Source organism: Balaenoptera ricei, chromosome 3 (assembly GCF_028023285.1).
Source record: "Balaenoptera ricei isolate mBalRic1 chromosome 3, mBalRic1.hap2, whole genome shotgun sequence".
Classification (NCBI taxonomy): Eukaryota; Metazoa; Chordata; class Mammalia; order Artiodactyla; family Balaenopteridae; genus Balaenoptera; species Balaenoptera ricei.
The window spans coordinates 36,849,076-36,875,102 of record NC_082641.1 but is presented as its reverse complement, the minus strand read 5'-3'; the positions used below and the strand labels follow the sequence as shown (position 1 = coordinate 36,875,102).

General features: G+C 37.7%; 1 protein-coding gene across 4 annotated transcripts in view; it reads right to left on the bottom strand.

Moving 5' to 3' along the window:
• The window catches only part of NNT (nicotinamide nucleotide transhydrogenase), a 97,279-nt gene that overhangs the window by 17,998 nt on the left and 53,254 nt on the right, over nucleotides 1-26,027 (bottom strand). For all 4 annotated transcript variants that reach the window (XM_059916353.1, XM_059916356.1, XM_059916354.1 and 1 more), the window contains exons 12-19: nucleotides 25,216-25,326; nucleotides 24,215-24,360; nucleotides 22,802-22,997; nucleotides 19,957-20,190; nucleotides 18,112-18,272; nucleotides 16,759-16,938; nucleotides 9,060-9,219; nucleotides 6,865-6,946 (exon numbers count right to left, since the gene is read on the bottom strand). In XM_059916353.1, coding sequence (XP_059772336.1) covers nucleotides 6,865-6,946; nucleotides 9,060-9,219; nucleotides 16,759-16,938; nucleotides 18,112-18,272; nucleotides 19,957-20,190; nucleotides 22,802-22,997; nucleotides 24,215-24,360; nucleotides 25,216-25,326 — 1,270 coding nt within the window. The remainder of the gene's footprint in view (nucleotides 1-6,864; nucleotides 6,947-9,059; nucleotides 9,220-16,758; nucleotides 16,939-18,111; nucleotides 18,273-19,956; nucleotides 20,191-22,801; nucleotides 22,998-24,214; nucleotides 24,361-25,215; nucleotides 25,327-26,027) is intronic.

Below are 26,027 nucleotides of genomic sequence, written 5' to 3'. Positions count from 1 at the left end.
AAGAAAAAAGAATGAAAAGAAATGAAGACAGCCTAAGAGACCTCTGGGACAACATTAAACGCACCAACATTCACATTATAGGGGTCCCAGAAGGAGAAGAGAGAAAGAAAGGATGCAAGAAAATGTTTGAAGAGATTATAGTTGAAAACTTCCCTAACATGGGAAAGGAAATAGCCACCCAAGTCCAGGAACTGCAGAGAGTCCCAGGCAGGATAAACCCAAGGAGAAACACGCCAAGACACATAGTAATCAAACTGGCAAAAATTAAAGAAAAATTATTAAAAGCAACAAGGGAAAAACAACAAATAACATACAAGGGAACTCCCATAAGGTTAACAGCTGATTTCTCAGCAGAAACTCTACAAGCCAGAGGGGAGTGGCATGATATATTTAAAGTGATGAAAGAGAAGAAACTAAAACCAAGATTACTCTACCTGGCAAAGATCTCATTCAGAGTCAATGGAGAAATCGAAAGCTTTACAGACATGAAAAAGCTAAGAGGATTCAGCACCACCAAACCAGCTCTACAACAAATGCTAAAGGAACTTCTCTAAGTGGGAAACACAAGAGAAGAAAAGGACCTACAAAAACAAATCCAAAACCATTAAGAAAATGGTAATAGGAACATACATATCGATAATTACCTTAAATGTGAATGGATTAAATGCTCCAACCAAAAGACACAGGCTCGTTGAATGGAAACAAAAACAAGACCCATATATATGCTGTCTACAAGAGACCCACTTCAGACCCTAGAGACACATACAGACTGAAAGTGAGGGGATGGGAAAAGATATTCCATGCAAATGGAAATCAAAAGAAAGCTGGAATAGCAATACTCATATCAGATAAAATAGACTTTAAAATAATGTTACAAGAGACAAGGAAGTACACTACATAATGATCAAGGGATCAATCCAAGAAGAAGATATAACAATTATAAATATATATGCACCCAACATAGGAGCACCTCAGTACATAAGGCAAATGCTAACAGCTATAAAAAAGGAAATCAACAGTAACACAATAATAGTGTGGGATTTTAACACCTCACTTACACCAATGGACAGATCATCCAGACAGAAAATTAATAAGGAAACACAAGCTTTAAATGACAAAACAGACCAGATAGATTTAATTGATATTTATAGGACATTCCATCCGAAAACAGCAGATTACACTTTCTTCTTGAGTGCACGTGGAACACTCTCCAGGATAGATCACATCTTGGGTCACAAATTAAGCCTTGGTAAATTTAAGAAAACTGAAATCATATCAAGCATCTTTTCCAACCACAACGCTATGAGATTAGAAATCAATTACAGGGGGAAAAAAATGTAAAAAACACAAACACATGGAGGCTAAACAATACATTACTAAATAACCAAGAGATCACTGAAGAAACCAAAGAGGAAATAAAAAAATACCTAGAGACAAATAACAACCAAAACACGATGATCCAAAACCTATGGGATGCAGCAAAAGCAGTTCTAAGAGAGAAGTTTACAGCAATACAATCCTACCTCAAGAAACAAGAAAAATCTCAAATAAACAATCTAACTTTACACATAAAGGAACTAGAAAAAGAAGAACAAACAAAACCCAAGGTTAGTAGAAGGAAAGAAATCATATAGATCAGAGCAGAAATAAATGAAATAGAAAGAAAGAAAACAATAGCAAAGATCAATAAAACCAAAAGCTGGTTCTCTGAGAATATAAACGAAATTGATAAACCTTTAGCCAGACTCATCAAGAAAAAGAGGGAGAGGATTCAAATCAATAAAATTAGATCAGAAAGAGAAAAACAAATACTGTATGCTAACACATATACATGGAATCTAAAAAAAAAAAAATGGTTCTGAAGAACCTAGGGGCAGGACAGGAATAAAGACACAGATGTAGAGAATGGACTTGAGGACACGGGGAGCGGGAAGAGTAAGCTGGGATGAAGTGAGAGAGTGGCATGGACATATATACACTACCAAATGTAAAACAGATAGCTAGTGGGAAGCAGCTGCGTAGCACAGCGAGATCAGCTCGGTGCTTTGGGTCCACCTAGAGGCATGGGATAGGGAGGGTGGGAGGGAGACGCAAGAGGGAGGAAATATGGGGATGTATGTATATGTATAGCTGATTCACTTTGTTATACAGCAGAAACTAACATACCATTGTAAAGCAATTATACTCCAATAAAGATGTTAAAATAAATACATATTTTGATCTGAGGGATTACTGGCAATTTTATACCATAGATTGAATATAGAGATGTAAGTGACTACACATGTGCTCTTTAGCTTTCTTTTCTTCTACCAAAAGTTTCACTCATTTGACTAATTACACAAATAACTCCCATCACACCCACCCACCTGTCACCATGTTTTACAAGAAGGCAGGCTCAGTGCAAAGAAACACACCATATTCTTTCAGAAAACCAGAAGCACTGGCTAATTCATCACCAAATAGTGCCAGCTGTAACTCTGAAACTCTGATATAATGACCTTCGCTCTTGCTGTTCTTCATCATTTCAACTAGCATCTGAATTGGAAACACAATGAGGTTATAAGCGTCTTCAACTCAGAATATCTTAACACCTATTATCTAAGTTCCCAGCAAATGTAAAACTCCACAGGGTCAGGAATTTTTATCTTTGTATTCACTGATGTATTCTCAGGACCTAGAACAGTGCCTGGAACGAAGTACTATATAATTATTCATACAGTGAATTGTCATTAACATGAATAGTCATGGCTGATAAGAAAGTATTGCAAAGCCGGTAAGAAACTCATAAATAATATCTATTTCTTTATTTAACTACTATACTGGATCTTTTATCTGGCCTAACTTCTACTCTCAGACGCATGTACCTTTATTACTTAATAAATTTGCATGTCCTGGCTCTTCCTGTACCCCAAAACATAACAAAATCCAAGACGGCTGAACTCTTGTTTATTTAGATTACATTTAATCCATGAAAAACAGGAAAATCCAGTTAGATCAACAAAATATTTCATCTTCAACTATCTCCAAAGAATGGGTTTCCTAGCAAAAATAACATATATTTAAACTCATAGCCAGGTCACACAAGACTGTGAAACACTATTAAACTGCAAATACCATTGGCAGCTAGAAGTGTTTAGACAGAGGATGAAAAAATAAATATTTATTTTTTAAAACCTGCAAAAAAAAATGTCATGTTATGAGTAGTATAAAAAGTTTAAAATATCCCCCGGACACTTATCTACTCTTCTCTTTTGCATTCCTACCTTCCTTCTACTGTACTCTTCTTAGCATACTATCACATTAAATGGAATTCATTCACTGATTCATTTGTTGATCAATTTGTTCTCTTTATATCTATAAACTTTTGAGAGTGGGAACTGGGCTTACACATTCTTGTATTCTCAGTACCTAGTAATAAGTTTCTATCAATAAATTATTAATAGAAAGATAGAGTTGAACATTAACATGAAAGCAATATATAACATCAGTTAGTCAATCAAAGAAGTTGAAAGGTGGTTTCATAAATTTAAAAGCAATAATGCCTTTATACAAAGAAAATCAAGCAGTGATTAATTGCAAAAAGAAAAAAATATATACCTCTTTCTAAGAATTATTCCTTGGAAAGATTATCTCAGCTTTACAATGAAAAGCCTATCACATCAATCCAAAGATTGGGAAACAAAGAGAAAAAAATGTCTGTGCTCTTGTATCATAAGATTTTTGTAATAAAATGCTTTCCGAGATCAAGCATAAATTAGGTGTTCTGGGTGCCCGGGAAGCAACAATATCCTGGCCACTAAAGAATAGCTAAGTCAGTGAACTTCCATGACATTCTGAAACGAGCTCTTGTCATGAAATGTCATGTGCTTCATTAGATAATCTCAACTCTCTGTGAGCATGTTATGACTATGGCCAGAGTAAAGGAAAACAGGAGTGTCTCTAAATCAACCGTGGGCCATGAAGCCAGACAGACTGTATGACAGATGCAATTTTTCTTGGCACCACTTGGGCATAACTAATTGATGACAATCGTACGTCCACACTGGCACATTTCCATGGGGAATGTGTGCTAATGTGTCACCACATCTGGATTCTAGGCATGCTGGGGTCCGGAGGCATAAAGATCTACTAACAGCAGAGGCCCAGCAGCTGTGCTCAATGAACACCGTGGGCGCTCCACAGAGTGACGAAAGGACTAAATTACTGCAAACTGTAAATACAGATTTATTTCATTGAAATACGAGGTAACTGCTGCAGCCATCTCTTGTTCAAACAGACATTTGCCTCTTAAGAAAAAGCTAGCATCCATGTATACACACAGTCCTAACTTCATAAAGAAAATCTGCATCTCTCCTACGAAAAGATGACACAAATAAAGCAAAATCAACAAAGTTGCTATATTCTCTTTAAAAAAAAAAAAAAAAATCCCCACACGGACGCTAGGAAGGAAAAATATGATAATATACTCTCATCATGTTAGCAAGAATAGTTCTCTTCTGTTTAATTCAAATGTGAGATTTACATAACTTATGACAAAGCCCACGTTGAAAATTCAACATATTATAGTCAAAAAAAAACCCTTGGACATATTAATATATATTTCATCTTTAATATGAAATAGAGAGATCAATATAAATGGCTTACTCTTCCTAACTCACAAGTAGAGATTAGGCTGACCAATAATTTTATTCTGATCCTACATAATAAATTATTAACAAATTTATTATTCACAACTTATTTGAAAAATTGATGACAATTATATGAAACAAAAGCTCTCATGAAAAGCCTGATGTTCTGGCCACAAAATTACTTCAATAAAAAACAAATTGTAATTGAGAAACTCTTCATATATGTTTAATTAAATATCTGCTATAAATCTTAAGTCAAATAATTACTTTTCCAATGCAGTGTGACAGAAATCCTCCTCCTAAAACAGCAGTTTATATTATGTCCTCACGGATAAAATTCAAATTTTAATCAGGTCAGAAACCAGAATTTCATTTGTCTTATCCCTTTTCTTTTCAGATGGTTTTTTTCCTTCCCTCTTAATTCCTTTCCTTTCACATCCTGCCTTCCGTCAAGCTGCTCAACCTGCACCCACAACCTGGACTGACCAGTGGGTAATAAGAGAGGTATGTCAAATTAATCATTCCCTTCCCTAAGGATAACTAAGACATGAAAGCCATCTTTCTCTGTTTTATTATGATTGCCACTCATCTCCTAAACAGTTATGTGGTGACAGAAGGCATTACTAATACATTAGAATTTTTCACATGTGGATTGAATAAAGAGAAACAATTTCTTTTTAGGAAAATCATGAAAGATTCTGTAACACATCCTTTCCACTTGCAGGTCTGCAAATGCTTTAAGTGGCAAGACGATGACTAAAAGGGAAGCACTGTTTAACACCCTCTATGAAAACAGGAATAAGTTACTAAAATGAGACCTCTTATGTGAAAATTAGAAAACAAAGAGGATGCCTTTTCTCATCTTCTATCTTCAATTCATCTAAGATTTTACCAAACGTGGAAACCGCCTACATCACAGAAACGATGGTCCTATCATGAAACAGTATTTGGATTCTGTGTATTTGAAAAGCACAGACTCACTATAGATCACAGAAGGTCAAGAGCAAGAAAAGGACTGAAGAAGGGAAAAAAGGGTGGGAAGAAAGGAAGAAATAAAATGTAGCTGACACTAAAATATTTTAGATAACCCTCTGATTTCATCGTCTAAGTCTCTTTTACCGCTATTAATAGTTGGGACATTCAAGCTGAAGATTAGGACTCTGCATCCAGTCTGGCACAGATAGTCTGACTAGATCTAGGCACACTGTGGCTTATTTTCTTATCATCTGCCTCCAGACAAAAGTGTAAGATTGACAGCTCAAAGGAATTTTTATTAACAGACATTAACTGTTTTGTCAACATACATTAACATCCTGGTGAACAAACTAATTTTATTGAACAAGAGAGTTATCTTGTCGCTCTGACTTACGGTACCATGTCAGTGAAACTGCTAGGGAACCCGTCTCCCCACACAACACGAAGCAGCTATGCTCCAGGGACAACTCCAGACGGTCCCTTCTTCGCTGCTTCCTAACAGCGGAGTTCCAGAACATGGATCCAAAGGTGCGCAGAACAGACGCAAAGTACTGCAAGGGTTCACCACCCCCTGCCCCATTTTTACATCCCACAAAACCCTTTATCCAAGGTCACGGGGAATAATCTAGAAATGCACAGTCCTTGACTTTGCCATTCTGCTTAATATCCGCCCAAGAGCAGAGTCCAGTGCCCAAATGGCAAGCAGCAGGAACAGCTGCCATTCTAATTCACAATTCAAAAAGTGTATGGCTTTATTGATTACCTATTTTATACATAGGAAAAGAAATTTTCCTGCAGCCTTTTCCAGCCTGAGTGTGAGAGCTTTATCAGTCAGCTATTAACCAGCCAAAGTTTTACCACCGGGTCTGACCCTTCAGAGACCACTCGTTTGAGATGTTTTTCTTCAGTGTGAACAACAGACACCAAAAAGACACAACTTGATGTGATTCAGATGCCTTGCTTGACCTCCTTCCCCAAATCAGACCACAGAGAAACCAGGTTTCTATTTTTCCCTACTGATAACTATCCTGGAATTTAGTACAATAAAATTTCCTTTTCTAAAATGAGACTATATTCAGGTTTGAGGCTATTAGAGATAGCGACAACTAACAGGTAAGACTAAGGCTAGAATAGAGTCTTTTACAATTTACAATAGTTTCTCTACCTAGTATCCACAGGTAAAACTCCACTTGAAGAAACAGTCACCTAAAGGAAGTCATCTATTTTCCTTTCCTTTCACACACGAACTGCAAGCACTTACCTGACTTTTTTGCCCTGTTCGGAGAGCATCTTTACCAAATCAGCAATGGGGTACTGAGCTTTGGCCGCACAGAGACCGTAGCCTACAAGGAACATTAAGAACACAGAAGAATGTGGTTTTATTTCAGATTTTATGAACTACAATTTCTCTCTTGATTGAAACATATTTTTATGCCAAAAAGGGCAATCAGTTAACAGGACTAGAAGTGAAAACAAAAAACTTACAATATGGACTTTTAAAAATATTGGCCTAAATTGCAAATTCAAATTCTCATGGTCCCTTCTCAGTCTCCTACAGTGTCTGACACTGCTAAGCACTCCCTCCCTACATCACATATCACACATCTCACACACACACTCACACACACACACACTTGTGCACAGGCTCTCACTCGCTCTCACATAAACATTTTCAAACTGTCTCCCTACTTGGCTTTGATAACATTACAGTCCCCTGGTGCCCCTCCTGACTTTGTCACTACTCTTCCTCGATTTCCTTGAACGGATCTTCTCCTTCTGTGCCCCCGCCCTTAAATGATGAAGCTCCCCAGGGCTTTAACTTTGCACCTCATTCTCTCTTTGGAAAATCTCAGCCCATCCCATGGCTTCAACGACCACCTGACGGCTCCCAACCTGTCTCCAGCCTCAGCCCGTCACTGAGCTCGAGTTCAGCCTGTCCGCTGTCCCAGCTCCACCGCAAACTTAACGTCTCCAAATAAGAACTTAAAACCTTCCTCCTCTGCCAAAAAATAAATAAATGAATAAAGTGCTCCGTATTTCTGATGGTCCTACAGGTATGACCGAAAATGTCAGTCATCTCCCTTCCCCTTGAACCCCTGTGTTCTGTCCCTCCTCCCTGTGCAATGAATCTCACATCTGTCCCCACTTTCCTACCCTCATTTTTCCAAAGACCAAGTCTCTGCTCCAGGTACTCCCTCTGCCTCCCCCCCAGTGCCATCCATCCTCTAGGGCCCCATACAAATCCTCACATCCCAACAATCCTGCTTAGGTTTTCCATGATAGAAAAAGTGTCTACATCATCCAGTTCAGCCCTTATCATAACCCACCGTGCATTATTTATCTATCTGACTTCTCCACTAGATGGAAAATGCCTAAAGGGAAAGGAGTGTTGTCTCTTACTCTTCCCCTTCACACTCCAGCACAGCGTTTCTCAACAGGTAATGCTGAAGCGCTCTGGCTGGGACAATCCATGCTGCAGGAATGTCCCAGGCTTTACAGGATATTTAGTTTACCTGCTCCCACACACCAGCTGACAGTAGCAGCCCCATCTTGGAGACAACCAAAACCCCAAACCCACGTGTTTCAAACGCCCCTAGAAAATGATATTGCCCCCTCTTGAGAAGGCTTGCACCTGAATATTCAATCCTGCTAAGGTTTGTTATTTATTTACATCTTAGTATATAACCAACCAGCAAACTACCCACATGTCAAATCGATTGATTTTCTTTATAGAAAACTTCTATGATACCATGATAGAGTTAAAAATCCTAATCTGGAATCAATGTATTGCCTGTAATAAATACAACGGCATTCTGCGATGAGTAAAGAAGTACTGGGCTAAACCTCAGAAAATTGGGAAATTGAGGCCTGGAGAGATTAACTGACTTGGTCCACATATGTCAATTGTTAGAGGCAAAATTAAAAACAGAAGTAAGGTGTTATGACTCCTAGATGAAGTCCTTTCTACTGGGCCTTGTTACCTCATCTTGTTGGAAACCACATGATTCTCAATGATTTTTTAAATATTTACTTTTGAAAAGAAAAGAAAGACATTAACATTTACCAACCTTTACTGAGCAAGTCTAACAAGTAAGTTAGACACTTTCATATACTAATTTAATGCTGACATAGGCCCAAAATTTACCAATGAGCAAAAAATAACCAAGACTCAAAGATGATTTAAACATTGGTACAGAACCACAAAAAGACACAGGTAGAATCCACTACCTCAATTTATAGAATCTCTATGTGATTCCCAAAATATTAACCTAAGCCAAGAATTCTCAGTACTTTTCACTTAGTAATCACAGGGCTGCTTCTAAATTTCCATTAAGTTTTCAAAAGTGAAGACGTTCCACTTTGATTTTTTTCCCTATTACAAGAAATTATTTTAATGTAATCCATTACAACAGCTATTACAGGTTGTTTGTTTGCTTTGGGGTTTTGGTTTTTTACCTGGAGTAATAATAATGCTATTAGCTTCTCGAATCATATCAATTGCATTGTCAAGGTTGATTTCTGTATGTGTGCCAGAAACTTCCATGGGTTTTCCACCAGCTGTTGAAGTGGTACCGTAGCCTCCAAGAATCACATTAGCCAGGGAGCGATTCATTGCCTGGAGAGTAAAATTGTAGCTGTGAGAGTTTAATCCACATAACTTTTGAAAATGGTGTGAACCCTTTTGTGTATATGGTATTCAGAATCCTTTTGTGTATATGATATTCAGAATCATTTAAAGAGGCTTATTTGATCACCTAAAACATTTTAACCAAATCAATTTGATCTAGCTTCTGAAAATTATTTCAAAAATTTAAATGATAAGAAGACATCTGGGAAATCACATCATTTTTTTCTATAAAATCAAGTGTACACTGATATCTTTTCAGTCAAAATAAACTTTTAAAAATTTAATGGAAAATTACCAGTGATGTTGACATATATGTGAAAAACTCAGATCTAGTCATTATTATATGTGTACTGATTGAGCAAGTTCTACCTCCATACTGACATGTATTTCACCAGAGTAAAAGAGAATGATAGCTATAAGAAATTTTACAAGGTGACTCTACAGATCTCAGGTGAATTCTGCTACCAGCTGCAAGCTGTCAAGAGGCAACAGGGAGGAATCAAAGGATAGGGATCCCTATCATTTACAAGTCTGCTGCCCTCTGTCATCAGGAAAAAAGGAAATGCAGGAGTTGATACTGTCTTATTTTCCGAATCAACTACAGCTCCATGAAGCAATAACAGAAGTGACTGGATTCATCATTAGCCTTCTAAAATATTTCACTTCCAAAAAAGATAAATGAGTTAGTTTATACACTGCTTCGCTAAAATTTACACCCACCCTTTAACTAGAAAAATAATGTCAGGAAAAAGTAAGAGGAAGGCATTTATTGCATGCTCATTTACAATCATCCAACAAAGTACCATACAAACACCACGGCTGGAATATGTGACAATAACGGATCTGGTTTTGAAAACTGTTTGTAGACCTCTGGAGGTGTGGTGGTTAAAAAAAAAAAGACAGGAAGCTAGATGTTTTGAGTAATCAAAAACATTTTAAGAATTCAAATCACTATGTGATCAAAGTAGTCATTCTAAATGATCATAACTGAATGTATCACTTCATAAAGAATTCCAAAAAATTAAATCCTATTTTAAGGGTTGTAATAAACATATCATTGATCCATCAGTTATACTATTTTAAAGCTATGTAAGTGTCAACCTATACTTTAAAAAAAAGACAACACTTTATTATTAAAGAGCAAAAAGCACCTGGAGATTTTCAGTGATAAGGAACACATCAGAGAAAAAAAAACATGACCACTCATCCAAAGATAGGCAAGCCTGCTACCACCTAAGGAGAGAGATTTACATATACTGTTGAAGTGGGACAGAGGCAAAGGCAGGGAAGAAAAGAGCAGAGAAGATGAGCAAAAAGCCACACTTGACTTATCATAAGTTTCAAAGATGTGGATCAAAATGTTGTCAGAATTTTTGAAATTGTTCTTTTGACCTAACCCCATTTATCAGATATAACATTCACATTTCACAAAGCCCAGAGTCTGGTGGATTTGTCTAAGTTTCTTACATATAAAATAAAGTTCAGAATATCTTTATGCATATTATTAACAGATAAGAGGGTCAGAGAAAAATTAAAGTGATGCTTTTAATTAAGTTCTTCATCCCAATCCAACGTGGAGTTTTAAATTCTTAACACAACTTCCTATACTTAAATCCAAGGTTGAATGAAAATCCAAATGGCCATACCTGACACTTCCCAAACATTCAACATTTGCTGATTTTGATAAATCCTTTCTACTTTTAAATCACAGGATTCTGAAACAAAATTACCAGAAATACATTCTACCAAATTCTTGCCCTTAAAAACTGATTCAAAGGCCCATTTCAGACACTGAGATATTTCTGCCATAGATAACTTTAAAAATAAAAAAGTGAAATGTACAAAGAGGTTCCATCACCTGCATCACACAGTCCTGTATAAAGGGAGAGATGACAGAGGCACAGGATGTAGAAGAATATGACCACTTTAACTTGGCTTAAAAGGAACCCTCCTTTTCTTCCTATAAAACTGAATGGAGGAGAAGGAAAGAATTTCTGAGGACATTTAATTAACGTGTACCCACTTCTGAAGGTATCTTACAAAGAGAAATTAGGGAACCACACAGCAGTTTAACAATCAAAGTCAACTTGTTAAATACATATCCACAAGCATATCACCATTAAGCTAATTCCATGTGGTCTCTTAAAAATTAGACTAAATTAATTTTCATCTCTGAATTTACCATTGCAACAACATCACAGTTCCAACAAATGTTTAGGGTTTAGGGCTTTGTTTTGTTTCCTTTTATTTATTTATTTTTTTTGCTTGCTTAAGTGATTAATGAGACTATCCTGTGACCACTGATGGACAGATTGAAGAGTTCCCAACTTCCAAGACAAAGTATTTGCAACACTGTCCAAGACTGTTCCTTTCAAGTTATTAAGTCCTGTAATGAAAATTGTATGCTACGTTAAAGAGATCCTTAATTCACATAATTCCAAGCAAACTAAGAAATAAATATGAAAACAAAGGAAAGGTCATAAAATAGACAAAGCAATAACAACATTAACAACATGTATACCATTGACTAGCATCTCACATTTCAATGCTTTGTAGGTGCTAATTAGTTGATTGCAAGGCAAAAAAAAAGTTATTTTTGGTTTGGCTTTGATCTACTTCATTCTGTTTTCTTTTCATTTGGAAACAAGCAGCAAAGTACAAAAATCAGAAAATTTGGTCTGAGAATGCTGTTGCATTTTTGTAAGCCGTCTATATCCCAGGCAATCTGGACACTATCTCAAGTAAATGGACTGCAAAATCATGAAGAGTTTAATGTCTATACGACATCTGGATATAAAGCAAATCATTCATTTGATCTGGCTGTTTGACACTGTCAACATTTTTCAGCTTTTGTAATATTGGGTGTTGTGTAACCAAGCATTAGGCTCAGAGGATACCCAAAAGAATTCTTTGTCAGAACAAAACTTCAATTTTGGGATGCTGATTACACTTAGGGTGCATTCCATTCCCTCTCACATAATAAAACCACTCTGTGCTGGTTTGGACTTGCATGTTTCCTTCAATAAATAATAAAATAATGAAGGTAAACATACTAGTAATATTAATAGATATTTGATATGTGGTAGTATTTCTGCTACCATAACCTATCTGGAGAGGATTCCAAAATGTGAAATGAGCTAACAAATAGAATATTCATCTAATGTTCATTTAACAATTATTATACTCATTTGAATGTGCCAGGTGCTAGGGCAGGCTCCATAAACACAAAGGTGAATAATAAATGGTGTCTTAGGGCTTCTCTGGTGGCACAGTGGTTGAGAATCACCTGCCAATGCAGGGGTCACGGGTTCGAGCACTGGTCCGGGAAGATCCCACATGCCGTGGAGCAACTAAGCCCGTGCACCACAGCTACTGAGCCTGAGCTCTAGAGCCCGTGAGCCACAACTACTGAGCCCGCGTGCTGCAACTACTGAAGCCCGCGCGCCTAGAGCCCATGCTCTGCAACAAGAGAAGCCACTACAATGAGAAGCCCACGCACCACAACGAAGAGTAGCCCCCCAGTTGCCACAACTAGAGAAAGCCCACATGCAGCAAGGAAGACCCAACGCAGCCAAAAAATAAAATAAAATAACAAATAAATTTTAAAAAATAAAAAATAAGGGCTTCCCTGGCGGCGCAGTGGTTAAGAATCTGCCTGCCAATGCAGGGGACACGGGTTCGAGCCCTGGTCTGGGAAGATCCCACATGCCATGGAGCAACTAACCCCGGGCGCCGCAACTACTGAGCCTGCGTTCTAGAACCCGCAAGCCACAACTACTGAGCCCGAGTGCCACAGCTACTGAAGCCCACGTGCCTAGAGCCTGTGCTCGGCAACAAGAGAAGCCTCCGCAATGAGAAGCCCGCACACCACAACGAAGACCCAACACAGCCTAAAATAAAAATAAATAAATTTTTTAAAAATAAATTTTAAAATTTAAAAAATAAATAAATAATAAAAAATAAATAAATAAATGGTGTCTTAAAATATCTTGTAAAGTGAGAATAATATTTCCTACCTCCAGAATTAGTTTGGGGATTAAAAGAGTTAATATTTGTAAAGCACCCAGCATATTCTACTACGCCCAATTACGAGCAGCTATTTCACTTGTATTATTATTATGAACCACTCTGAGCTGCTAAGCACAAGCCATGGAGAAACAGTTTCTTATAATAAACAGTTTATTATAAGAAATAAACAATTTCTTATAATAAAGATAAGAGTCAATGAGTATGAATGTGAAAAGTCAGAGAGCAGGAAAACTTAGAAGAAAAGGAAATTTCTATCTTTGAAATTGAAAACCATGCAGGTGTGTTTTTGTTGTTGTCTGTTTTGTAATAAGTCATAGGAGTAGAACATGAGCAGTAAAACAAGCACTCTGCACATCAGTGGTGGGAGCTTTGACTGCAGAGTCCTTTGGAGATCAATTTATCAATATCTATAGCCAACAAAAAGATCTTACTCCGTTTAACCAAGTAATTGTACTTATAGAAATCTGACCTAAGAAAATAATCAATAACACACAAGGAAGAATACTGCAGAAAAAAAGTTAAGAACAACTAATATCATGGACTTGGATAAATAAATTATGGTATATGTTTGTGATATAATAACATGTAGACACTAAAATTTATTGGTTAGAAAATTAAACGTTAACATAGAATGTATTTAAATATATACATATGAAAAAAGACAAGAATTAGAATATTAAGTGTTAACAGTTAAGTGGTAATGGGATTATAGATTATTTTATATCCTTATTTATCCTTTTTTTTTTTTAAATTTATTTATTTATTTATTTATTTTTGGCTGCATTGGGTCTTCGTTGCTGCGCGCGGGCTTTCTCTAGTTGCGGCGAGCGGGGGCTACTCTTCATTGTGGTGCGCAGGCTTCTTATTGTGGTGGCTTCTCTTGTTGCAGAGCACAGGCTCTAGGCGCGCAGGCTTCAGTAGTTGTGGCACGAGGGCTCAGTAGTTGTGGCTCATGGACTCTAGAACGCAGGCTCAGCAGCTGTGGTGCAGGGGCTTAGTTGCTCCGCGGCATGTGGGATCTTCCTGGACCAGGGCTCGAACCCGTGTCCCCTGCATTGGCTGGCGGATTCTTAACCACTGAACCACCAGGGAAGCCCCCTTATTTATCCTTTTCTATTTCCTTAATGAAAGATGTTTCATTAAACATCTTTTATTTTTGCAATTGAGTAATATTTTTAAAAAAATTAAAGCTTCAACTGGTCTCGAATCCAAATTACTACAATTTGCTATTACAAACAAAATATCTAACCCAGTGTGATACTTATGGTCACAGACAGCTATGAGACCTTGTTAGCCTTACATACAATATAGGAATAAAAAATATCTGAGGTATGCTGACAGTGGAATGGCATGCCTGAGGCAGTGGAAACAGAAAGAAAAGAAACAGAAGAACTAGAAAAAAACAGATCAAGAAATATGAAAGAATGGATAAAAATTAGGAGAAAGATGGTATAATTACAGAAGCACATGTAGAAAAGAGTACTTTCAACAAGTATCTTTTATACCTTATTCTAGTTAATGCTACTGCAAAGGTTACTATAGTTACTATAACCAACAATAAAAGAAACTAAATAAAGAAGGGAAAGGAGAGGAAATAAAAGACAGAAATTTGGGAAATACTGTTGATAATTTTAAGAACCTAAAGAAAACCATTTAAGAGAAAAAGGATAAAGATAAGAAGGTACCCATGCTGACACTCCAAGAACTATATACAAGCCCCGACCTCCTCTCCCCATTAGTATGCCACTGGCCTTGTAAAAATTCAAATACTCCCATTTAATTTTAAAATCAGTATTTTACAAACCGTAAGTTTAAGTATTAATGACAATCTGCTGCCCCCTGCTGGCCACTGAAATTCACCAAATGAAGCAAAGTCAAACTAAGGGTTAAAAGTTCATTTTTAGAGAAAACTATTTCTAATACAACTGAATAAATTTTTCTCCTTCATAAACATTTGTTTTTAAAAACTCCAAATCCTCGGGCTTACCTGGTGGCGCTGTGGTTGAGAGTCTACCTGCCAATGCAGGGGACATGGGTTCGAGCCCTGGTCCAGGAAGATCCCACATGCCGCGGAGCAACTAAGCCCCTGCACCACAGCTGCTGAGCCTGCGCTCTAGAGCCCGCGAGCCACAACTACTGAAGCCCGCGCACCTAAAGCCCCGCGCTCTGCAACGAGAAGCCACTGCAATGAGAAGCCCGTGCACCGCAACGAGAAGCCCGCGCGCAGCAATGAAGACCCAATGCAACCAAAAATAAAAATAAATTAAAAAATAAATAAATTTAGTTAAAAATAAATAAATAAATAAAAACTCCAAATCCGGACACTTTTCCAGTAGGAAACACCTGTCCAAACTCCTTGAACTTGGGGGATTTAATTTCAAACCTCTCAGCTTGTTTTGAACTTAGGCTTTCAAATTTTTGTTTTTTATAATATAGCCAAAGCAAACTAATTTTTAATTATGAAAAAATAACTACAGCATTCAATTTACAATGAGACTTTTCAATTAAAGACATAAGAGAAATTCTGAGCTGTAAAATAAGGTATTTTTTAAATTGTAATAAAAGAATGAAGGTGAAGTTATTTTTCTGCCTGAGTTATTAATCAGCATAAAGTCACATTCTAACTTCACCCAGTTTCATGCTTGTCCTTTCACAGCCATTCAAAACTATTATTTAGAGAATAATATCTATAATTTGAAAAAGTTTTTTAGTCAAACCTTTAATTATTTGCAGGATATCTTCTTGCCATTAAGAAGAGAATTAGAAACAAAAAGGAAGCTAGGAAGTATGTGTCTTGTTAATTTTTTTTTTTTAAATCATGCTGACCACAAAACTTCAAGATAGGCACTCTCACAGATGACGAGTGGGAGTGTAAATTGGAGCAAGCTTTCCGGAAACCACACAGCAATAAGTAGACAGAGCCCAAAAAATGAGCACACTCTTTCACTTCTAGGAATCATCCTAAGACAAAACTCAGAAGTGCCAAAATGTATTTAGGTACAAAGAGAAAGAAAAATCAAACAACCTTAAAGTACAGCATTAGGGAAAATTAAATAAATCTTGAATATCCATATTCTAGATTAGTATGAAGACCCTTAAAATCATATTTAAAAAGCATTTTTAATGATAAGAAAGTGGCAAGACTATAATTTGGAAGATTAAAAAAACAACGTAAAACAGTGTACAATATGATCTGATAAGTAAACACACAGATATGTAATACACAAAGAAAAAGAATAGAAGGAAATAAAATCTTAAGTGTTTATCACCAGATGCAGGGAGTTAGAAGATTTTTATCTTATATTTAATTTTCCAAATTATCTACACTTGGGTACTTTAAAAGCAGTATGGCAAATTTATTCAAACGAAACACTCTGATATTTCTGCTGGAGAGAAAAAGAACCAACACAGTCATTTTTACTGCAAATAAAAGAAATGACAAACAGGCCCTCGTTTTCAGAACAGCATTTCCTTTTCCTCCATTGGCTGCTTCCTTACCACACACATGATGTAGGACAGTATCGCACCGGAGGAGCCGATGAGCGCACCCACGACGGTCAGCAGACTGTTGTTGAGCAGGAAGCCCTCTGCACACAGGGCCCAGCCTGAATAGCTGTTCAGCACAGTGATGACCACGGGCATGTCAGCACCCCCAATGGCAGCCGTCAAAGTCACACCCTAGCACAAAAACCAGAGCTGAACTCAAAATTCATGCGATGAAAAGAAACCTCTGACGCTGAGCATCATGGCTCGCAATCATTCTGGTTTTCCAATTAATATATTTACACGTAAGTTCCACACCTGGTAATGACCGAGTGACCCCTATCGGACCAACTCTCCTACAGACGTAACAAGTGCAAACGCTGAACCACAACCCCTGTGCAAAAAAAATCCCTAAATCCCTAAAAGGCAGTGATGAAGAGCAGGCAAAAATTGGAGAGGGGTCTACACGTGGAAAAAAGTAACAGCACTGAGTAAATGTCACAGTTTTTATGACTTTAGCTGATGAGGAGGGTCCTGTTGGTGCCAAGTGAAGCCGCTAAAACTAAAATATAAGCCCAGTCTTACTAGCTTGAAAATCTGAGGATAGGGTTTAGCGTGACTAAGCAATTACTGTATGTCTAACTTTGTGCTAAGCACTGTAGATGATTTAAAAATTTTTAAGCATAAACCTTGTCTATAAAGTATATACTAAGAGTATACTAGACAAACATGAAGTAATCAGTGAATGGCACAGAGCTATATACAGCCGCACCATACACTGCTATAAATAGAATGCTAAACTGTGACATACGGACACCTAAAGAATACTGTATGTATCCATATACTAAAGCAGTAACTAGAGAGGAAAAGGAGGGCCAACCTATCCTGAAAGGTTTCACTTAACTCCCTCACTGAACACACAGGGTTTATTAAAAACATTTCATTTCATACGATCATTTGGCTTGCTATCAGAGCTTCCAACAAATGTGAGAGCAACTAATGGGCAGGGACTCTCTGACACTTATTTTATAGGGCTTGTCACACAGCAGGCACCTAATGAACGGAAATGAAACCCTTGGCTTTTTAAATTCCTATTCACCAACACATTGATCCAGTGAAAAGACCCCAGAGTAAAAAAGATGTCCCATGTGACAGCTTTGACAGGAATTAGTAAGTGAAGAGAAAGAGTAATTTTCTCCTTACACTTTTCTATATTTTCCAGACTCTCCAAAGATGAATACATAACAGCATTTTGAAACATTTTTATTCCATCAGGGGTCTTGAAGAGACAGAAATAAGATTAGACTGTAACCTAACAAAATACTTAGTTCCTCGCTAAGAATGTGCTTTCCATCTCTGACCTCTTACCATGACAGCAGAGAGAGCTGACACAGAGCCCAGACAGGTAATGCCAGTGGTGAAGCTGGGGTCCAGCATGAACGGGATGATTCCACCCACGCTAGCAGCCAGCAGGCCGGCATTGAGTACGTGCCTCCCAGGGAGCAGGAGAGGGGCGGATTTCAGGATACCTAGGGCCAAGCACGTGGGAATCAGAACCTAGAACGTGTCACAAGAAACCCCCTCACACACACACTCTTAAGTGTGTGTCATTTAATCCTAAACCACCAAAATTTAATATTAGGATAAAAACATGCTACTTAAAATATCACTTTATATCACCAGCTACTGAAACATAAAAGTAAATTAGAGTTCTTACACATAAATACTAACGGAAGTAGGAAAAGTAGGGCTCGACTTAATTGTCCTTTACTTTGATCACACAACAATTTCCTTACTCTTTGTCATGGAACCATGAAAAGTGATTTTTTTTTTTTCCCCATATGACCAATACAGAAGTTAAGTGTGGTTTTATTTATTGAAAATGTCAAAACAGAGTCCTAGAACATTAGCCTTTCTGATTCTATCAACTGAGCCCAAGGGAGAGGGTCCTTGTTTGTTAATTGGTTCTAAAGACAAAGCATGAACTAACATCTTACTTATGGTACATCTTCTCCTTTTTTTAGCCCCTTTTTGTTTCTTTTGTAAAAGTTGCCACTGCTGTTTTATTTATTTTTTGGTTTACCTTCCTTTTTGACTGTCTCCTCCCCAAGAATATAAGCTCCATAAAAAAATAAAATAATAAAGACAAAGCGTGAGACGAGACTATCGTAGGCTTTAAGTTCTTTTGTGATTTTTAAGTTTCACGGAAGTTCCCCCACTTAATTCTAATGACTTGATTACTGAGAGACAAGACCAGGTTTTTAAATCACAAACTAGTTTCTCTAGAGACTTGCTTTTTTATGAAAACACTGAAAGCAGCTATGTGAGGTTTTCCCGTCCACTTCTACTTTCATGATTGGCTTCAGCAGTAGCAAAAGCTGCCAGGTTAGCCCCCTAAAATGTGTATTTGTTTTAAAAGTAAGTACTGGGCTTCCCTGGTGGCGCAGTGGTTGAGAATCTGCCTGCTAATGCAGGGGACACGGGTTCGAGCCCTGGTCTGGGAAGATCCCACATGCCACGGAGCAGCTGGACCCGTGAGCCACAACTACTGAGCCTGCGCGTCTGGAGCCTGTGCCCCGCAACGGGAGGGGCCGCGATAGTGAAAAGGCCCGCGCACCGCAATGAAGAGCGGTCCCCGCACCGTGATGAAGAGTGGCCCCCGCTTGCCGCAACTAGAGAAAGCCCTCGCACGAACCGAAGACCCAAACACAAACAAAAATAAATAAATAAATAATAAAGTAGCTATTAAAAAAAAAAAAACATCCCCTCGAAAAATAGTCTTTAAAAAAAAAAAAAAAAAAAGTAAGTACTGTATACTAATCACACAAATTTATTCAATAAGCCTCTCTCTATTCTGGAAAATGTATAAATCATTTCTGTGAACACTACACCGGCATCTCTAACCAAGGATTATAAAGACGTTATTTTGTTCATACATATTATCAAATGTCAACTAGTCCCTCTATGTGAATTTCTGTGCATTAGTCTACCTCACTAGCTCTCTGCAGAAGACACGGCTTCAAAGCTTTGTGAGATTTGTAAGGATCAATAAAGAGAAGCCATCTTTATGGAGAAAAAAAAAACTTTCATAATGTCATACAAATACTCTTCACCTAACAGGTTCTACTACTAAGCTATTTTCTGAAATTGAAATGGACCCCTAAACACCCTAAATAATAGATATTTACCTCTATGTTATACTGAATCACTTACCCTGCAATTTTCCATAGGCAACAAGAGAACCACTAAACGTGACACCACCGATGTAAGTACCGAGGTAGGCCACGGTCTTGGTAAGATTAGCTGCTGCATCCGTAGCGAAATGTGGATATTCTACAATGTACTCAGCTATGCACGTAAGCACAGCTGCCAAGCCCACTAAACTGTGGAAAGCAGCAACTAACTGAGGTAAATCAGAAATCTGGATGCGTTTCGCAATTGTCAATCCTGTTGGAAAGTGAAAGTCAAAGAGAAATTAAAACTTGACAGACCTTTGAGAAACAACCCAATAAAGACCACACTTGAATATTATTCAGCCATAAAAAAGAAGGAAATCTTGCCATGGATGGACCTTGAGGGCATTATGCTAAGTGAAGTAAGTCAGACAGAGAAAGGCAAATACCATTGGATCTCACTTATATGTGGAATCTGAAAAAACAAACAAACAAACAAAAAAACAAGCTCATAGATACAGAGAACAGATTGGTGGTTGCCAGAGGCGGGAGGTGGGAAGGGGGGGGGGTGGGCAAAATGGGTGAAGGGGGTCAGAAGGTACAAACTTCCAGTTATAAAACAAATAGTCCTGGAGATGGAATGTACAGCATGGTGACGATAGCTAATAAAGCTGTATTGCATATTTGAAAGTTGCTAAGAGAGTAGATCTTAAAAGTTCTCATCACAAGAAAAAAAATTTTAACTATGTATGGTGACGAATGTTAACTAGACTTATTGTGGTGATCACTTTGCAATCTATATATATAAATATCAAATTATTATATACATCTAAAACTAGTATAATATGTTAATTATACCTCAATTTAAAAACGGGCCACTTAAGGTTATTCATCATTGTCATTAATAAGTATTTATCTGCTTCCTGGCAAAATATTCTCTTACAGGGACCATTCAGGCAAGAACACTGGCTTAAATACCCTTTCAAATAGCAGGCTCTTTTAACACACCTCACCAATGCCCAACTCCAAAGAACCCAAACACATAGCATCAACGTTTCTTACAACCTTTGAACACTCCCCCGGACTAACGCTTCTTCAGATTACTTAAAGCTCCAGCTAAACCCCTTAAATTCTCCCCACTGCATGAATAACCCAGGCTCTCTTCCCTATCAGCCAACATTTGCCCCTGAGCACACAAGGAACAACTGGAATATGAAGAAGGTCTAGGTTTTCAGGTGAGTGGATGGGAGCCAAGTCCAAAGGTAATGAAATGCAAATATCTGAGTAGTAAATAACCAAATCAGGAGACTCTGAAGGAGCTGCCTGGCTACAGGCGGGGGAATAGAAGGGCTGGGGCTCACAACATTTGCAAAGACCATGCCTAAAGGCTGTCCCGCCATGAACCTACAGCACAAGCATTTTCCTTCAAGTGCTTTTCCAGGGACTGTCAAGAAAGGATGCACAGCTTTCCCAGGTAAGTATAAAAGGAGACGTAAAGCTAATGCTGTGCTTGGTAAGTATTTAACCACCAGCCCCTCAGAATAAAAACGTGCGTGTGTAAATACATACGTGAGTTTTTACTCATAAAAATGTATGTAGCACACAATTTTCAAACAATAAAAATATATACAATACTCTTTACTGTAAGTTTCATATAGCCAATTGACTTTCACAGAATGTTACCAAACTCTGGTATCTGTAGCCAACCTAGTGTTTGCAACTGATGAATGAGTGTGGTTCCCACATGAATGTTGGTTGAGATTTTTGTTTACTCTAACGAGTAAGACGAGAGTGAAACAACAAGATGTATATAAGAACTTCACTCACTGTCAATCATGTAAGTGGCAATTTTGCTGAATCTGATAATAGTTTCCAAGTACTTGAAGAATATTTGCTCAATTTTTTTTGTGCAATTCACAGTGTAATGACAAAACACACTTTTAAGTTTAAGCTTGCATTATTCATATTTTCTCCATCACTTTATTAGGTCTGGACAATGAACAAAACAATAAATGAAACTCAGATTCGTAGCGTTTGTTGATTTCCATGGTGTAAATACAACGGCCATGGCTGCTCTCAAGCTACCAACATGATGTCATTAAATATGGATTCAGGAAGAGATGTACAGAAGCCCATCATTACACAGTATTTCTACCACACAGACACAAGACACATGGATAATCTCAAAAGAAGAGATAATAAAAGCTAGTGAATTCATTAGAAAGTCATGAGTGTTTAGGATTATTACCTTTGTTTCTAATTTATTTAATTTTAAGTTTATATAATTTAATTTTTGATAATAGCTGTGTTTAATAACCAGCTCGAAAGATTCTTGAAAATTTACCAACCACCCCCAGCACACCACTGAATAAGACTAAAAGAGTGTTTTTTCTGCTGGCACGTGTTTTTCACGTTTTTAACAGGTCTCTGAAGCAGAATCTTCTGCTGTTATTTATACCCAGCCGAATAAAAGATGAGCCTATAGATGGTACCCATATAAGTATTCCAATTCCCTGTTCTATTATTGGCTAACTGGACAGAGTCAATAAAGGAAAACAAGAACTGAGCACAAGGCATTTCTCAGCCGACTCTTTGGACACAGTTGATATTACTCAGTGTTTTAAAATGTTTACTTCTGAATGAGAATTATACCAACTGTGATGACTTTTTGCCAAAAGAATATTTACTGAAGGAACTTCCATTAAGGCAATTTAATTCCTTCATCAATATGGGCCTCCAACAGAAATATGTATATTCAGAAACTGAAGTGCAATTAAAAAGTTCTTACTCCTAAAAAAGGTATTCTTAAATCTCTGAGCCTAACTGCCGTCAGGTGTTCAAAGGGCATGGACTTAACATAAAGGCAGAAACCCACAAGTGCTTACCAATGGTACCGCCCAAAGCCATTGCTCCAGACATCTGAGCTAACAATTCTGGGCACGGTTTTAGGCCTCCAAGGGTGGCTGCCAGGCCTCCAGCCACCCCAATCATGCCCAATGCATTGCCAAGACGCGCAGTTCCCTGGGTGGAAAGCCCGGCCAGGGCACCAACACAGCACAGGCCGGAGCCCAGGTACACAATCTTTTCAAAGGAAAGGGAAGAGAGAGAGAGAGAGATTATCAAAACCTTCAGTCTACTAGCTTAAGGAGAACTCCTCTTGAGGAAACATGATTCTCTGAGGACAATTTTAAATTCATACAATAGAAGGACCAATATGAGCTCTTTTTTTTAATATTTCAATGTATTTTCCTATCCATTAAGGATATTACCATATTAAATACTTTAAATTGTACTTGCAATTATACCATTTATGTACATTGGCTTCTTCTGGACTTGATAGCATACAAATGCATATAAAAGTACCTAAATTTAAATAGAGTTGTTATGGGATCTAGACCTGACCTAATGCTATAAGGGCGCCAACCCCTGAGGTTGTAAGTGTCAGAGACCGTGCTGTATACTTTATTTATGCTGTAACTCAGTCCCATGAGAGTCACAGGAGGAAAGAATCATCATCCTCGTTTTATAAAAGAGGAAACCGATGCTTAAAGAGGCTACGTAATTTTTCTAAGGGCAAAAGATCAGTAAATAGCAAATCTGGGATGCAGACCTAAGTCTCCCTGACTCACGGTTCTAACTCTTATCAAAAAAGATTGTGTTCATTCAACAAATACTACACGTTAGAAATAGCAGAAACCAAAGGAGACATGATTTTTCAGCTGTCAGAGAGGCTGAAATAGTCATTGAAAAGAAAGGTATGACTGAGTTTGGAACAAAGTTGAGTCTCTATTACAAATTATATTTAGACATGGAACTTTCAAAGTTCAACTTGATTATTTCTGTTTCTCTATACAGCATGCATTTTTAAATTATCTTTGTTAAATGCACTGGCATAACATCTCCTGGATCCATAGGGGAAGAAAGTAAGTAGGAAAAGGACTAATAATATCTAATAATAAAAATTTTTTCAAATTTTTTACTGATTATTTCATTGTATCCCTACAACAATCCAGCCAGATACATAAAAAGGGTACTAATAAACTTCTTGCCTCTTTGTACATGTGGAAAAACTTAGGGACAAACAGGTAAACCCATCCTTGCAGACTTAGCAGGCAAATCTGCCTCTAGAATCCAAGGTCCTGATTCTTAGAGGATGAGAATGCTGTATTTGACCAAGATGTTTCAAAAGTTATTGTCGTATTTGCTTGACAGAATTTGAATTTTGGTAATGATAATGTTAAGTCTACCTGGGATGAAGACACAGAACAAAAATAAAAGCTTTCAAATGAGACTCTTACTTGTTCAATGTTATAACCACTGTAGAGGGCAGCTAAATATCCTCCAACAAAGGTACCAGCAGGGAGCAGATACAGGTAATTGTATTCTGGGGGGTCGGTGGGACGCTTGAACATGTCCAGCATTCTCTGAGTCACCAGAAAGCCACCTTATCCAAGTAAATATGAAACAGAAAGAGGTATCTCATTGAGCAACATAATTTTTAAAGGGCTACAATTTTTCTATTTTAAGTACATCTTTATCATCTAGGAATAAATATCATTTTAAGTAACATTTTAGAACCTCAAAATTGAAGTTATTCTATTATTCAAGCCAGTTACACTGAAGGGAGGAACCCTTAATACATTCAGGAAGAAAATTTGCTATCAGAGTACAAAACCAACTATTTCTGCATGACTAAAAATAAACAGCCATTCAAACAGCTCGGGAATGCAAACGATCAAAGGCCAGTGTTTTTCTTCTAATAGGTTATTCTGTTTGTTAAACCCTATAATAAGTGATAAAAGAAAAAATACCATATCAACGGGCACCACGTCTGTTTGGACACATTAAAGAATTTATAGCTACAAAATATCATCGAATGAGTTTCATATACAAGTGATATGCTAGGCTTTCAGTTTTCAGGAACACAGGCCAGGATAAGGCAAAAGGCTAAAGTTTTATCTAAAATTATACCCATTTAAAGATACTATGGTGATAGCTCTAAGTCAGCTTAATTCAAAACTATGCATTCAATAACTTTCCAGTTAACCTGTAGGCATTGTAGTTAACCTTTGGGGCATTCAGGGGGGAGGGGTGTTCTCTTATCAAATAGTTTCTAAAACTTACCAATGGGCAAAATAACTAATTTTCCTTCACACAGAGCATTTATAATCTGAGTGAAACATTTTTTAAAGGCACGATTAAATTCTTAAAATCAGAATGTTTGTTTTATATTGATTTATATTTGCTTCTCGTGTCTCCACTAAAAATCGCACTCTGGGTTCTTTCACCGTCCTCATACCTGCAATGTTGACTGAGGATATGAATGCAGCAAGAGCAGCGAGGCCCTGAGAAGTTGTGGAAGGATACAAATGTCCTCCCATCAGCACCAACCCACCAACTGCGGTCAACCCTGGGAAGAAAGCATGGATACGGTAAACAGTAGCTAATAGCCATGCTGCCAAATCAAATGTCATCGCTGAAAGACCTCACAAGCACATGCATCATAACGGAGAAAGTTCTCACACACATTCTCACTGAAGTACTTTTGTGGGCAAAGAGTTACCAAAACATTTTCTCCTTTTGCATAATAATTTTAACCTTTACTTTCTAGCTCTGTTCCCCTGATAAAGATATAAATCAATATTGTTATTAGACAACATTGTTTATGGAGCAAAGGGACCTCTGGTGGTTACAGAACTGGAAAATACTATGCATGAACTATAAATATATGATGGTGAAAGCCCATAGCTTTGGCCTTTCCTGAGCATAGTACTTCTTGGAATTGGACCCGTTCCCGGTGGAGATCCTGAAAGCCATGCCTGTGCAAGAGACGCCCACTGGGGCCATGAGGTTTCCAAGCCACAGCAGCTCCCACATCTGTCCACATAGCTGTGCGGACTGTTGCATGGACCATGCTGCTGCTGTGAAACAGTTTCCAAATTTTATCAGAGGAATCCCTTCTTTAAAGGAAATCATAACTGAAAGAAGGAACAGTAGCTCTGCACTGCCTGAAATGGGAGCAGCCCAAAGGTATGACACACTCCATTGGCCTCTCACTTCCAACCCTACCCCTGCACCCTCTGGAAGCCCAAGTCACTGCAACCACCAAGA